Source organism: Pecten maximus, chromosome 10 (assembly GCF_902652985.1).
Source record: "Pecten maximus chromosome 10, xPecMax1.1, whole genome shotgun sequence".
NCBI lineage: Eukaryota > Metazoa > Mollusca > Bivalvia > Pectinida > Pectinidae > Pecten > Pecten maximus.
The window spans coordinates 17,946,740-17,962,766 of NC_047024.1; the positions used below are offsets into that span (position 1 = coordinate 17,946,740).

The 16,027-nt window shown below is 33.4% G+C and overlaps 1 protein-coding gene across 7 annotated transcripts in view; it reads left to right on the forward strand.

The window, feature by feature from the left end:
* The window catches only part of LOC117335476 (serine-rich adhesin for platelets-like), a 34,384-nt gene extending 18,875 nt beyond the window's left edge, over nucleotides 1-15,509 (forward strand). Inside the window, exons 5-21 of one of the 7 annotated variants that reach the window (XM_033895494.1) lie at nucleotides 89-318; nucleotides 1,190-1,398; nucleotides 1,904-2,013; nucleotides 2,377-2,489; nucleotides 3,046-3,136; nucleotides 3,393-3,516; nucleotides 4,181-4,208; nucleotides 4,597-4,730; nucleotides 4,981-5,037; nucleotides 5,912-5,959; nucleotides 6,356-6,385; nucleotides 7,386-7,433; nucleotides 8,392-8,433; nucleotides 9,284-9,325; nucleotides 10,954-10,976; nucleotides 11,357-11,475; nucleotides 12,161-15,509. In XM_033895494.1, coding sequence (XP_033751385.1) covers nucleotides 89-318; nucleotides 1,190-1,398; nucleotides 1,904-2,013; nucleotides 2,377-2,489; nucleotides 3,046-3,136; nucleotides 3,393-3,516; nucleotides 4,181-4,208; nucleotides 4,597-4,730; nucleotides 4,981-5,037; nucleotides 5,912-5,959; nucleotides 6,356-6,385; nucleotides 7,386-7,433; nucleotides 8,392-8,433; nucleotides 9,284-9,325; nucleotides 10,954-10,976; nucleotides 11,357-11,475; nucleotides 12,161-12,799 — 2,087 coding nt within the window. In that variant the 3' untranslated portion in view covers nucleotides 12,800-15,509. The remainder of the gene's footprint in view (nucleotides 1-88; nucleotides 319-1,189; nucleotides 1,399-1,903; nucleotides 2,014-2,376; nucleotides 2,490-3,045; nucleotides 3,137-3,392; nucleotides 3,517-4,180; nucleotides 4,209-4,596; nucleotides 4,731-4,980; nucleotides 5,038-5,911; nucleotides 5,960-6,355; nucleotides 6,386-7,385; nucleotides 7,434-8,391; nucleotides 8,434-9,283; nucleotides 9,326-10,953; nucleotides 10,977-11,356; nucleotides 11,476-12,160) is intronic. The other 6 variants (XM_033895495.1, XM_033895496.1, XM_033895497.1 and 3 more) reach the window with 6 other exon arrangements.
* The last annotated feature ends 518 nt before the right edge of the window (nucleotides 15,510-16,027 follow it).

Below are 16,027 nucleotides of genomic sequence, written 5' to 3' on the forward strand. Positions count from 1 at the left end.
TCATTTTAATGCAATGTCTCTCATGGTATACATTTAAATGTTTTTGAGAATATTAACAACAAATGGTATTTAATATGCCTTCTTACAGCGTTGAACTGGGTCGAACCGGTAACGACGACGACGACAGTGGCAACGACTCCTGCTGCTACGGAAAACAATACCCAGGTATGGATCATCGCTGTCGTCGCTGGTGGAGTGGCTATTCTCATCGTCATCGCAATCGTTGGACTGTGTATTGCTACGAAGAAGAAGAAATCTGGTGTAGACGAGGAGGCTGAACCAAAATTGATGAACCTCAAGAACGCGCCATTGGATGACGTAAGTGATATTGAAAGACAGTGGACCATCAAATGACATGATAGATATTTGAAAAATAGAAAAAAATTCCTATTTTATTTTCTTTCGTAAATCAGTAGTACACTTTTGTATCACATGGCGTTTTATTTTGTAATATTTCATAAACAGAGAGGAAACGATTGGTTTAATATAACCGTATGATCATCGAAAGAGTAATTTTGCAGAAATTAGATGTGAAGGACAATTCAGTTATATTTAAGCAATTTGGGTATTAAGGATTAAAATGTAGGATCGGAAATCAGTTCGGAAGTAATAGAAAGTGTTGTGTTATTTTAAACCACTGAAAATAACGCTACATTCATTGTACTTGTGATTTATTTGATAAAAATATATCAAAATCATGATTTTTGTCTATTATCTGTCGGCCTCCAATCAAGGATGCATAAGCCATTCAGCTAATGACCGCCTATGACGTACTATTAAGTCTAACAATGTCTTGTTGAGTTATCGCTCTTTGAGCGAGAGTAAGAACAAGGAGAGATAACTCTTCCTATCATAGAATTTCTTAATGTAAGATACTCTGATTTGATACCTGAATTGCCGTCATTGCCTTTTTTCTTTATCCGTTTTGAATGCGCCATTCCTCATGACGATCTTTCTTGGTATGGTACAATTGTAAGGAATAATTGTCATTTAGAACTACATACATATTGTATAACAATGTACATTAATGCGTTCTTGTTGGTATGCATGACACACAAATGGTTCAGTAGACAGATCGATTATAACAATGTTACAGATGAGAAGGTGTTCTCTGCATGTGATGGTCTGAACTTAGTGCCGACTACTGATCAATAAGTTTTGTGTTATATCTATTCGTTTTCCCCAACAGGACGAAGAGGATATAAGACGTAGTAATTCAAAATACTCCAGCATGGCGGACAATGGAAGTTCGTCCAATTTGAAAGTTCAATCGCCAAAGAAACAGTCGTACGACTTTAATTCTGATTCACGAAGTAAGGAGGAAGATGAACATATCTATGCTGAGGTCAAAAAACAAAAAAAGCCGGATCTAGCCTCAAGGATTGGTAAATCTAAAGGGTAAGGATTGTGTTGTTGTTGTTGTTTTCATCCTGTTGCTGTTTAGAGTATTGTTTTATCCTTGTTCTACTTAACCTCGGTTTATTATCAATTTTTAAGTTCATGATAATTTCCTCAACATCAGCGTTATTAAATATGATAACTGTTTATCAGGAAGAAAGTATGGTGTCATATTATATCATCTCATGATTATATAGTAAAATGCTAGTAACAGTTTGTACGAGTTCTGATTTATCAAAACAATATACAATTGTGATTTGCTGGTGTATGGTATAATATTGATGATGTTCGCGTTCTGTCACTCTGAATATCAAAGTAATGACCAACGATGATCTTTGAAAGAAGGTCAACATCAGTAATACGAACACATTTGTTTGACGCTTTTCTATTACAGCAAATCTACCCTATAAGTAAATATGAACTTTTATACATTTTATATACACTGAAATGTAATAAAAACTACCAACAGTATTCTTCATCTCAATAATGCACAATTTGATATCAGATCTTCTCAAGATGGCTTAGAGTCCGAAAATATGGCAGAAGATGTCGAGCTGATTGATTCTCCCAAAAAGAAGAAGGGCGAGAAAGGGAGGCGGAAGCATAAACGGAGAGGTACACTTGCCATGAACATAACAATAGGTTGTGTATTTCAATAAGAACTATTGTTATACACCTGTCATAGTAAAACATATCGCTTATTAACACGGGATTTTGCGAGATAAGAGGTGTTCTGTAAATATCAGAAATAACTTTACTTTTGTGTAAAAAATGATTAAAACATCCCTGAATTTGTTTACATGTATTTATTTAACGGGTTTTACGTCCGTTATAACGGCCTGACGGCCTTCAGTTAACGTTGACAGATAGGACATTGAGTAGAATGGGTAAAGTATTAAGTAAAAGGAGAGAATCACACATCCATGAAGTATACTGTCACCTAACCATAAGCTAACCATAGCGATGTTACTTTGGCAGATGGAGATCTGGAGGATGAAGACAGAGAAGTGGTTACAAAAACGATACATCCTGCCAGCCTGTTAGTTCCCCAATCACAAACGCTCACAGAAAATGCATATTACTCTGCCGAGGTAAGATATGATACTTTTACCCGGAATCTCTGATTGTGTAACTTCTTTCGGACCCATAGTAATTTTTTGAAATGTGTTCAACCATTTTCATTAAGATATCAAATACTATGATATTGTTCTCTAATATGTGATTGTGTTGTTTGTTTGTATTTCTTAACGATTATTTACGATTTTCGTCGTAGAAAGATACTCATATTCAGCAGGGAAAGAAAATATTTTATTTGTAACAAATTAAAACAAAATTATGTCATATAATAAAAATCTTAAAACAGCACAGAAGGAACATGTTTTTATTTCTTGAAAAAGTGACAATAATTTACCTTAGAACAAAAAAGAGCGGTCTATAAATATCACTTACCAGTCACAGTTAGCAAGCATTACTTAGTTTCATTCTCTCTTCGCCTTACTTACAATATCTGTTGGCTATTATGGATCATTTCTCGTGAATTATACACGTACTTAAACATATACAAACTGGGATGTGAAGTAAAAAGATGGAGTATATCTTTAATGACTTGTTAATGTGGAAGTAATTTATTTTCCTGTGTGATTGTAGGAGGAAGACGAACTGAAAAAACGGAAAGCTGCAGAAAGAAAGAAAAATAAACAACGAATTCGAGAAAAGAAAAAGAAAGAAAAACATCACGGTGAGATACCAAATTTTACATTTTGAATTTGTTGATGCCAATCCTAGCCAAATACAAAATATGTAGCACGAATTTAAAATGATGTTTCTCGAAGAGGCGTCGTTATATTTTAAGGTATTTTTATTTCTCTCGATTCCCCACATATGTCTACCGCTTTGTGTGTTGGGTATTAAAACTATAAAACTATTATGTAAACAATTTCCTGGATTTTATTGAGGTATCCTCACAAACATGAATAATGTTTTAATGTCTATAGACAAAAGTGCCGACCAGTTAATGGTGGAGTATCTGGCTGCCCAGGAGGAGATTGACTCCGTACTGGAGGCCCCACCCAACAATAAGGACCTACCAGAGGTGTTCGTCCACAAGAAAAAGAGAGGGTGAGTAAGAGTAGAAGTAACACTTGTGGAATAGTAATAGTTTGTAATGTAGTATATATTTAATATATAAATAATTTGTTTATAACTACTAGAAAATTTATTTTGATAGTTAACTTATGTACGAGTACAGGCTTTTACTGGATGGATGAGGAGATGAAATATTCAATTTATTTAGATTGATAGGAATTTATTTTGTTTATTGCAACTGATTTTTGTGAACTTACGATACATATTTGATGAAAACTAAGAAATTAGTTGATGTGTTTCAAAGGTGTCTTTAAAAGACAATGACCATAAACTGGCTTTAAAAAAGTTGTAATTCTGTGTACGCTGTCGGCTATGCAGCATATTTAATTACTGTGCGTAATTGGTTACAATACTGTGTCGTTTTGCTATAGTTTCTGTTAATATGCAGCAGCATTTCTCGTTAAAATATGTCCTTATTAGTTGTTTGTTTAGCGTAATTACGAAAGATCAAAGTAGAATTGGTCGTGATTGGTTGAAAGTGGTTTGTAGCAGTATTGATTTGTTCTCTGAGGGAATACGTGACAGATAAGTAGCAATTTGATACTTTTCATCCTTAATTGCGTTTAATTATTCAACGTTACAGCTATCTGTGATTTTATACGGAGCGAAATCAATTGTTTTATATTATTTGTTTCAGATCCAAGAGTACTCTTGAAGGGCATGATGTGAGTAGTGTCTAAATCTCGTGCACGATATTGCACAGATACAGATATTTCGTTGTCACACTTTAATTAAAAAAAACTTATATCAATACATACATTCAAATGGAGATCTCAAGAGCGGTCAGCAAATGCAAACTTCCTTTATTGTATTGATCGAATTCTCAAGAAAAAGCTGAAACCCACTAATTCGCTACTCTATAAGGAAAATGTTTAATAGTTATAAATAGTATGGATATCATTTATATTTATATTTCTTTTCGAAACAGAGCTTTTATGGGGTAACATTTTGAGCGAATTCACAATTCGACAAAATGTGTACAATTTATATGATGGTGATGTTTTTACGTACTGTTAAAACCAGTATTTTTCTTCTTTGCTGACATCCCTACAGAATATGGCGTTAACAGCTGAGGAATCCTTGCACGTGGCTCGAAGTAGAATGCATGAACTCCTAGATGACGCATTTTCGTTAATATCTCCTTCCTCCACCAGTATTGCCCAAAATCAACCACCAGAAGATGAGGGGTAAGATTCCTTGATCTTCTCGTCAATGTTTTTAAAATCATATATCCTCCATACTAACCGAAAAGTGGAAAATAAAGTTGTAAATGAAAATCAACAGCGAAGTAAATATCTGCTTAAACAGTGCATTATATGGAATCAATTTATTGGTTTTCAAAATAGGAATGATTGTCATTAGCAAACATGAATCCAAAAGTAAGAATGTATGTCGGTGAATGACCAGACTTGTATATAATGTATTATCTTCACGCAGTTTTCATTCCCCAAGAACTCAGAGTCCAAGATCAAGAATGATGTTATTGAACCAAAGGTATATTTACCATTGTGATGGTTCTAAGCCACATTGGTTGCATGGTAGCTTAGTGGTATGGTCCCAACATATGTTTCGTATTGTTAAAGAATCTACGTCGCCTTAATTGTAGGTTTTAGATATCCAGTGAGTTTTGAGCACACTTCAGGGATATGAAGATCGAACACACAGCAAGATACTCACTGTTTTGTTTTTATCCATAAACAATGCATACAGTTTTTCAAACTCCATACTTTCTTTCTTATTTATATCACAGTTTTAGCAACCTCATTTTTACCTCTATGCTTACCTTTAGAATCTACCGTTCATTTACAGCTGTTTGGTGTTGTGAATGTTGTATTTTCTCAGTATTTATGTAGTTCAGAAAGAACTAGTTTTAGACTATAGCTGGATGCATATTTTTCCACGGTTTAAAGCATGCTGATGTTGCAGCAACACAAAAATATATTCATCAACTGCTGCACGTTTAAGGCATGAAGATTCTTTATTTGAAAATCTTTTCAGACTTTCCCTCTGTTTGTTGTAATGAGAAAACGTTCTATAGAAAATATTCTAAGACGGGGTATTTCAGATATAATATTTACTCCAAGCTGACTTCAGATGTGGCTTCTGATCATGACTATCGAATAATGTTTGTATCTCCAGAAAAAAAGTTATGATTTTCTTTATAACATGGTGACGAATGTAAAACTGTTTTCTTTACTATGAAGTATTCAGTATTTTTTTGTAATTTTTAAAGAAAAAGCTTTTCTCTATTTTTGCTTTCATTCATCATTTGCATCAATGGCTATGTGTTGACCTTCTGATTTGAACTCTATTCCAACACAGCATTTAATGTTGTATCACACTAAGAGATAACTTTGTCTTGCTGCAGGAACGTGAACAAAGTATACCCAGCTGATATCGACGCTTTAACCATAGGGTAATAATTTTCTCCCATATTGTCATGGAAACGTTTTATTTAGTGTATCGTTAACGACACTTGATCTTCCAATAATAATTTGCATAACTCTATTAAGAAAAATGACAAAAGACCTTTCCTAATTAGTCAATTTGCTTCACTGATATCCATCTCCGTAATTCATTGAGTCTGAAATGGAAGTGACTATGTCTTGCTTACAAGTCAACGAAAGAAAATTTTCAGTTTACTTTATGAACACAAATCTTAGACAATGCCTTCTACAGTTAGGTTGTATCTTTTACATGCTGTCTGCTGTTATTTCAACTTTTGAATGGTCTATTTTGGTACATTCCATACTTCAGTCGTTCCGTTTGTTGTTCCTATTCTTATGTGCCTTTTCACTGTCTACTTTCTCAGGGAAAAACAAGAGGATTTTGATTTATACGGGTAATACTTGCATGGATCTATAACATGTTGTATATGAGTTTGTATGGCATGCCTTCTGATTGTCGACATCTGTAAGAATCGCCATTGTTATGACAGAAAGCATGCTCGTCCTCGCTCCGTTGACCTGATTGTATTACCTGGTATATTCCGTCTTTATTAAAGGACATTTTTAATACTTATTGATGTCAACTGATTGATCGAATAATTGGACTGTTTAATTATTTCTGAATACAAATTACACGACTCCAATCCCTTATTAATAAGAAATGCACGATTTCATTCCTCTTCTGAATACAAATGCACGGATACAGTCCCCTTTTGAATACGAAATACACGCTTGCATTCCTGTTTTCGAAAATGAATCATTTAACTCCTGTCAATTGAAACAAAAATTATTTTCTTTAATTAATGTTCATAAACTTTAACATTTGGTAAATTGCTGTGCTTTTAGTTTATCTAGTTATATAATTCATAGACGTTAAATATTTGTTGTTGTCATTGTTGATTATCAAACTGCATATGGCTCAATTTTGTATCATATACATGTAAGCACAGATCATCATACAAACATTGCTTTTTCATTATCGTAGTGTAACGTGTCTAAAGCAAACACTATGTGCATGACTATAATCCGGATAGACAGTTGATATTTCATTATATTCAAAACCTGTCAATGAGACCGAAAACCTTCAATGATTATTCCTTCTGTACTATATATTCAGAGATAGTCTTCTCTATTAACTTTAACTGGACGTCATCGTGTTTGAAGAATGTAATTTCGGATACAATATATGTTTTTCACAACATCAAAATTTGAGACCGTGCTACCTAGTAGCTGATTGTTGTGTTTACTGTACGATGAACTTGATATGTTGTTGGGAATATTATGTTGAATAACGTGTGTCATAAAGAACAATTACACTCCTTTGAGGCACCGAACTTTGAGGCGTTTATATCTGAAGCGTATTTCTTTACCCTATATAATCAACTGTGGTTACAGGTCAGAGGTCATACTTGTTGACTCCAGAGCTCCAACACCTTACTCGGGGTAATATATATATACTCCCGTCTCTTTTCACTGAAAAAAAAATCATGTCACAAAATGTGTTTTATTTCATTATGTTTTTCCATATACAATCAGTCTGAAGAACGTTTGCATTGGGACCGTTTGATGTTATTATAATAAAATCGCATTTCATTTATGAATTTTAGAAAGCTATTTATCTGTTCAAGTTTGCAATTTAATCCAGACATTGTAAATATGACATATATGATTTAGTTAAATCTGTGTTTAAGAAATTTGCTGTTTGAACTCCTTAATAATGGGGCTCTTGAAAAATTCCCTAATACAACATGGCTATTGATATACACGATACCATGCATGTGTTTCTTTACCTACATTATCTAGATGTTCACATATATATTTAAAATTGTAGTAGATCCGCATTATTTATTCAATTTGTGTCTTATAGATGTATCAATAATGTATTTTATATACAATTGATGAATTAGAAATAAGTTGTCTTGCCAACCATGAATTGTTTCCTTAGAGAAGCGTTCTCTCTATGATATGCTTCGTACAGTGACAAGTCAATACAGACGAACGTTTGAGTTAACATGACTAGGGAATGCTATTTCTAAATACGAAACTTCTTTACTTTTCTTTATGTTTATTATGTATCTTGTATGGAAGTACTTGTCAGTCAAACTGAATAGTTTCTTTCTTGTCATTTATTTCAAAAGCATGAAGATGAGACATTTACTTATATAAATATATATCTAGATACTCTAGTTTCTTCTTTGCTATATTATGTTTCGTACATTTATTTGCTTGAGTTTGTGTTGCATTGTATCCTCTGTAACACTCTTACTTCCAATGATTTTTCTTTCTTTTCATAAAGAGTTATCGGCTCTGTCTTCTGTCTTATGAAAGCACCACTGAAACAATTTCTCATTTAGAAAGCTATTGAATTAATCTTATCTGGTATTTGATTTTCGCGAAACAGGCATGACATATTTCTGGCCCGGTCCTCGTCTCCAGTTTCTAGGTAACAAATATTGATGTTGTAGAGTTATCACAAGTGAAAATCCCATTCACTCACCCACCAGGAGGCCTCTTGTTGTGATTCATTATAAGTAAATATGTCGCACGATTAAAGGATACTTTTTTTTTTTTATAAATTTCACTGTATTTTAGAATGGATTTTTTTTTTATATTTCATACCAAATATAATTATATATTAAGTAAGAGGAAATCGAAATGACTTTGTAACTAATGGTGAGCAGCATGTTTTTTTCTTTCTGTTAATTCTCTGGCTGTTTCAAAATACTTTCAAATATTGGCGAGCAGTAAATTTTGCTTTTCATTGTCTTGCTATTTCGAATCACTTTTTAGCTACAGAGAACCGAAACTAGGAAGAAATGTAAATAAAGACATGTTTATTATGTTTCTTTTTAAACAAAATAATCTAGAAACACGCTTTTGAATATAAAATATAACCATCTATTAACATTTGTGATAAACTTCAATATCATTAAGCATTTCTCATCCTTAACAATATGAAAAAAAGAAGTTAATGTAATACAATTGATGTTATTACTTTCACCTTTCTATATACCTCCTCAATTCACTCTATTTATGCTGTTCTTGTGATGAATATGTCAAAAAAGCAGGTAAAGAAGTGCAAATAGCATGTATTTGTTGAATATTATTGGTTATTCACTGATGAAATTCGTAACTATTGAGCTATATAATGCTGTATACTACAGTCTGCCCGCAATCACGACGTCACGAAATCGTATTCATGTGATATATTTTACTACCTATTACTGTCATGATATATACCTTCTGCTTTAGCTGTTGTGTACCACCCATCTACCTTTCCTTCCTATTCACAGTTCAGAGTCCATCTCCGTACCGGAAGACACTACTTCTATTGGGTAACACTTTGATCTGCTTCAGGAACGTGTCGTTCACATTGTCAATCTAGTGAAGCACTTCTAGGATACACGATTCTGTACTGATCGAGATTTATAATTCACTTCTTGATTTTTCTATCACATCAGGCGAATACCTTCTTAGATATCATTATTTTCATTTTATTTCGATAGAGCTTAAACGATACCAATCAATGAGTGAGTTGAAGTAGTAAAATGCGTATGCATTGATTGACTGGTATCCTGGTTCAGCGTATTGACGCCCTGTCTGGTGTTAAGACATCATTTGTTTACACAAAGGGTTTATTGATCATCAAAAATGGATGAATAATGTATTTCGTTCATGGTAACTAACTTACACCACAGAGTCTTATGTGTTGTCGGTCTCACGGCATGCCCTATAGATAAGGAGAATGGATTCCACTCAGTGTTGAAATGTTGTAACTAGGGGCTAGTTGTGGTTTAGCTTGAACGTGCGTTGTAAATGACAAGCATGGTCTGTGAAGGACATAGTCTAGAGGTTATTTGCAGAACAAATCATTATCGTTTGTTGTGTTCAGTATGTAATTTGTTATGATGATTGAAAATTCCCGAATATTGAAACAGAGCGATTTGTTTTCACAAAAAAGATATGAAACTGGAAATAATGATATATATCAGTTTTATTTTCAGGTTTTCTGTCTTTTGTTTTATTCTCAAACGTTGAAAAGAATACGATATCCATAAAACGTTTTCATGACCAAGTGATCTTTTGACCCAATTGAGTATGTGTTTTAAATAATAAATGGGAAATAAACCTAATCTCATGGTATACTTTCATGGTTCATTTCCTTATATGATGGCAAATTTTTTATGACCTCAGAAATATAATTGAAATATCATTCACGTGTTTAGACTCAACAAATCAGTTAATTCAAAATAACGACATAAGTTGAAGAAATGGATTAAAGCCAATCCCAAATCTAATGAAACACTTGTGAAGAGACGGATCTGTTATGTTGTCGAGTTAATAACATGTCATATCGATATACTGATGTTTTGTCTTTGAGCGCTGGATCTAGTTTTTACGTTATTTTTTTTACAGCCTGCATGTTTTTCAAATAAAACTGCTACATGTCTCTTGCATTTCAGAAAAAAAGCCAACAATTTAACGAAATATTTCTTTTGTGTAATATTGAAGAGTTACTCTACCTATGTTAACTGTGAACAATAATACTTGGATTATTTGAACAGAAAAGAATGAAATTTCAATCATAACATATTTTTGCTCTACCTGATTAGACTGGTAGTGAAAGGACACATATTAGCCTTATTACAAAATAAAGGCGATTGTAAAAGTACGTCATTACCAGTTGCAACATCATCCTGTGTGATATACAATTCAATAGTTGCTAAATTCGTCTTTTTTATTTAGAGCTGCGACACAACTCGTCCACCCCTGTCTTTTTTTAGATAGCTGTTGGTTGTTGTCACACAGTAAATTCAGCCTCGAGTGTTCGCAGATTTGTTGAAATTTGTCATTTCTTTTTCGTCAGATGGTTGACCAGTACGTGACGTTACTATATGATTAATTTGTTTTATATTATGTTTTTATTTGTGAGTCTTATGTGTTCATTTTTATTTTATTTCAGATCATATGATGTTCGAGGTTCAAGTAAGTTCAGTCTGTTTTTATCTATACCGTAAAGAAATTAAGAAGGAATAAAGAGTTGATTAAAACAATATCCAACACAGAAGAAATTACATTAAGTGAAATGTGTGTTTCTGACGTAAAAACTCACCTTATAAGTATTAGAAGTGAGTGACACGTGATTCAATTATCAAAATATGACGCTATATAATCAACCAATCAATGACAACAATGATGGTTGACGTCAAACTTAGAACTTTGTTGTACATATCAATATTAGCTAGATTCTGAGGCAATTGATTTTTTATTTGTATCAATGCAGTGAAATTTCGGGTAACGTTGATTTTCTGTTTTCACATAACGAATGCCACAACAATACATACTCATTATTTATCACCATTCAGGTACCATGAAACATAGTCCATTGAAGATGGAGTCCTATAAAGGGGATCCCATACTACAGACATGGAGTCCATATCGCGCGGCCGACCAGGTAGCTCTGATATCTATGCCAAATAAGATGGTAAGTAAAAAATATAACGAAATATAAATTAATTATTATTTACGTTTTATTGTTTCAATTGCGGCCAGACTTTGTAGAATTTTTCCCAATTTAAATGATTTTTTACTGATATAATGCCTGATAACATATATATGTGCACTATCAATATATTTTTTGTCACCCCCTTGGGGGTGAGACAGGGGAATCTCAACTCGAGGGGATATTTTTAAGTTGTAAAATGCGAGGCTTGACAAGTGTTTGGCAGCTTAAATATCTTACGCCGAGGGATGAGATTCTCCTGTCTCACTTCCATGGGGTGCATGATTATTTTTCTCTTACCCTAGTTATCCTATTATGTATCCAATATTGCCGTTCAAAAATTGCAAGGGAATGGTGATATTGCGTGATTGAATTGTCGATGTGACGTCATGGTATTGTTAACGTGACGAAATGTAATTGTTGAGAACGTGCAAAGAACGCGTGTATAGTATGTCTCAACCTAGGGTGAGATAGGAAAATCCAAACATGTAAAATAAAATTGTGAATATCCCTGTCCAGGGTAAGAGAAAAACCTTATTCCTAACGGATATTTGAATACAAATATTGAAATGCAAAAATATCAACAACAACAAAAAAAAATCGAGTCTTTATCAACATATATATGATTTGAAACATAAAATATAATGTTTGTTTTAATTTGATTTAGCAAACAAACATAGGAAGAACCCCAAGTGGTAGAACTAAGCGACCTGCTGCTGATTTAATGGGCAAAAAATCCAAAGACAGCATCCCCAAGCCTGCATTCCTTAAATCTAGAGATTTAATATCTAATAAAGGAAGTATGGCAGAACTCTCGTCAACAAAATCCCAAAACGGTAACCTGGCCAGTAAGGCGAGTAAGGGCAAATCTCTATCGTCAGAGGATTCTGGTGAGCAGGGAGACGATACATCTGATATTCTTCAATCGAACGGTCAACTTGAGGATACAGAAATCAGTAAAGAAAATTCCATGTTGCCTTCCATACGAGACAGAAAATTGGCGAAAGCGGCAAAGAAACGTTCCAAAAACGGCGGCGGTGGTGGTGGTGGTGGTGGAATTGAAATGAAAACATTGAACGGAAAAGTAGGACAAAAACACAAAGAGCCGTTCAAAGCAGTGCCAAATGGTGAGGATGAAATGGACATCATCACTCGGAGTGTTCAAAGTGCCGTGACGCCGGCCTCCACAGTGAACTCTATAAGAAACGAAATCAAGTCGGGACTACCCGATAAAAATGTAGTGACTAGTTTTAGTGGACCAGGCCGAAATAGTCGAGCTTCGGGATCACTAGTGGATATAGCATAACACAATTTAAATAATAATTTATGATACTGTATGAAACGTTTCAGAAAACCTGAAATGATATAGGTATTAGTTTGAGACATGGAAACTTGATATTGATTGTTAAAAATGTTACATATATCAATGTTCCAATAGGCTATGACTCGGATAATAATGTTTATGTGCGACAACTCCAATTATTTTGAGTTCATGTCAAGAACTTATTTCAATAGGCATAGCCATCTTTGATTGAGTTGTTTATGTCGTTGAGGATAAAGGTTATAGCCAAAAGGGTAAGTTTATTTCGGTCAGCCAGGTTAATATATAAACTTGGTGATCGAAAATTTTTGTTGTTATCAATTACTACATATCGTTAATCAATTTGCTATAATTAACCTGAGGCTGAAATGCAACCATTTGGTACGTCATCGTTAATAAGTACATAGTGTATAAAGCTCATACAATGTTACATATCATATCATGTAATGGTCTAGATGGCTAGATTTACGTATAATAATTCTGTGATAATTTTCTATTTTGCCAATGGAGTAATCATCGAAAATATTCTTTCATGCACATTATTTATAAGAACGGGTTTGATTGCCTGTTCTATTGTCAGCGAATTTATGTCCTTTCAAAGGGGATCATTTATCATATATATGTCGGATAATATTGTCATCATCAAGTTCTGTTATAAGTTTTCAAGTCATTTAAAAATATATATCCATACAAGGTAACACCTACCTATTACTATATGGCTACCATATTTATTGTTGATAAAGGTATTTAAATGAATTCGACTGATATAATTTTACAAGGGTCTGTTCCGAAGACAGGTTATCTCAACGCTAGAGTAAGAGTTTGGCTGGCCAGCGTGAGGCTTGGCGAGTGCTTGCAAGCCGAACACTTTCACGCGGGTTTAGATATTCCGTACCACGGTACAGACCCCCCATGTGTGATATTATTTTCTGATATAACGTTACTTTGAGAAAAAACTAACCGATTGAAAGGTGTTGCGAAATCTTTTCATCGGGCCACCATCAACGTCTCATTAATTCGGGAGACGGTTACATTAAATAAAACGATGACGTAACGTTATTGTGATAAGTGTCATAATGCGTGCCAGTTGTCTTTCCGTATCCCGTGTAAGATAGAGTTATATCATCCCACGCAACCACGGGATCACCCTCTGAAGTATGTAAAAAGAAAACTGCATACTGATATTTTCACGTAACAGTGTTGACAATCATTGGTGCTTGTCGGCATATGTTTTTGAAATAATCAATATGACTGTTCCTTTAAAATGGGATGCCCTAATTTTATTCGTATTATATTTGTATTTCTAGAAAGCCCGCACTGGAAGATTACTCGCGGGTAATAGTTGATTTCTGGCGAACAATTTGGTATCCAAAGTTGCTGACATTGTTTGCTATAGTGTTAACTGTGGTAAATATTGGATGTCGATAATCTTAATATGAATTAGGTGTAAATGTAAAAATAAAGATATATTTATGACATTCATCTAGCATTTGTGTTCACACCAGAAAAACTAAAACAAAACAAAACAAAACATAGCCTGCATGTGTATACAACTAAGTAACAAAAATCTTATTATCCGTATGGTGAATCGTACGAAACCGAAGATATCTTATTATTCAAAGGTCGCAGGAAAAGGTATAATGAGTTGAACCCTTGAATTTCGAATGTGTATGTCCACATCGATATCATATGTAGTACATATATATGACCATTAGAAATTGGTGTATTTATTGTTTTAGTCATAATTAATCACGAAGGACAATACAAATTTATTGCTCATGTATTATCGTATTATTTACAATTGTTTTGTTTTCATTATCCATGACATTGTTGTGTTTGTGAACTTGCCATTTTGTTATTTAAGATGACATCCGTCTCATGAGATACATATAACTAAATAACATTTGTACTTATGGATACTAGGTCAAACAACCGATGTATAGTTTATATATATAATGCTACTGACATTCCGGGCAATTGGTGTTTTCAGTACAGAAGCATCCGGGGTCTTAATGATTTCCCCAGAATATCACAGTACCATAAATACCTGTAATTAAAATGTGTAATTTATTTTGATTTTACTTACATACATATCTAGACATATTTATATTTATATGAAGTTTTTATTGTTTCATTGACACAAATGAAATCCATAGCTTTTGTAAATAAGTTCAACAACAACGTGTTAAGTGCTGTTCTGTATCAGTTTTCTTAGAAGGTGAAGTCAGTACTATACATTATCAAAGTATACTCGACAACTTTCGTGTAAAATGTCGATTATAATAGCTCTGAACAAAAGTCACGAACAACAATAAATCGTGATTTCAATTATATTGAAACTTATAATCTAATTTGATTTCAAAGATTTCATGTAAATGTCTTAAATCAATTTGGCGTTCAATACTTGAACTCCCTATAGAATTTGTAGATGTATTTCACAATCATTTGATTAATCTTATATATTGAGAAGCATTACTTTTTATATACATATGTAAGAATACAATTCCGGTTTACAGTATTGAAATGATTCATTGTATTTTATGTTAAATATTGTTGGAAAAATATGTTTGCACGACGTATCGTTGATTGACGCAGTCACTAAATGTTTTTTTCTACACAATGTTGATAAATAGTTGACAATACGGTAATTTTCCGATATACTAAAAACAATTCAAATAAATCACAATTCAAATTTTGTCTGTGTTTGGATTTTTATGTCCTCGAAATATTCGCTGGCACCTTGGTAGATTAACTGATTGCACTACATGCTATGGAAGTACATCACAGTGACTGACAAAAGTGTTGCTCTGCGAGTTGAGAAACATCGAATGAATACACGTTTTAACACATTTTTCATAAAAGGGATTTCAGGTAGTCAGATCCTTCACAACTGAAAACTGAAATGTATGCCTACATTAGGCTATATGTGCATGCATACATATATAAGTATCAAACAATTTGGGTAAGAATTGCATTGTACATCTTTCTTTGTCACATAATGTAAACATCCTACAGAGGGATTATTCTCAGAAAGCCAAGACAGAACATAAATAAAAGCATTTTGTTCTTTAAAAAGATGAGCTTCAAGAACTGATTAAAGAGAGCAAAGTCGATCAAGATTTGATTTTAATAGACAAACACAGGTATGTTTTAATATAATTCTATAAATGTGGACAAATATCTATTTATCCACAGCAACAACTGATATCTGTT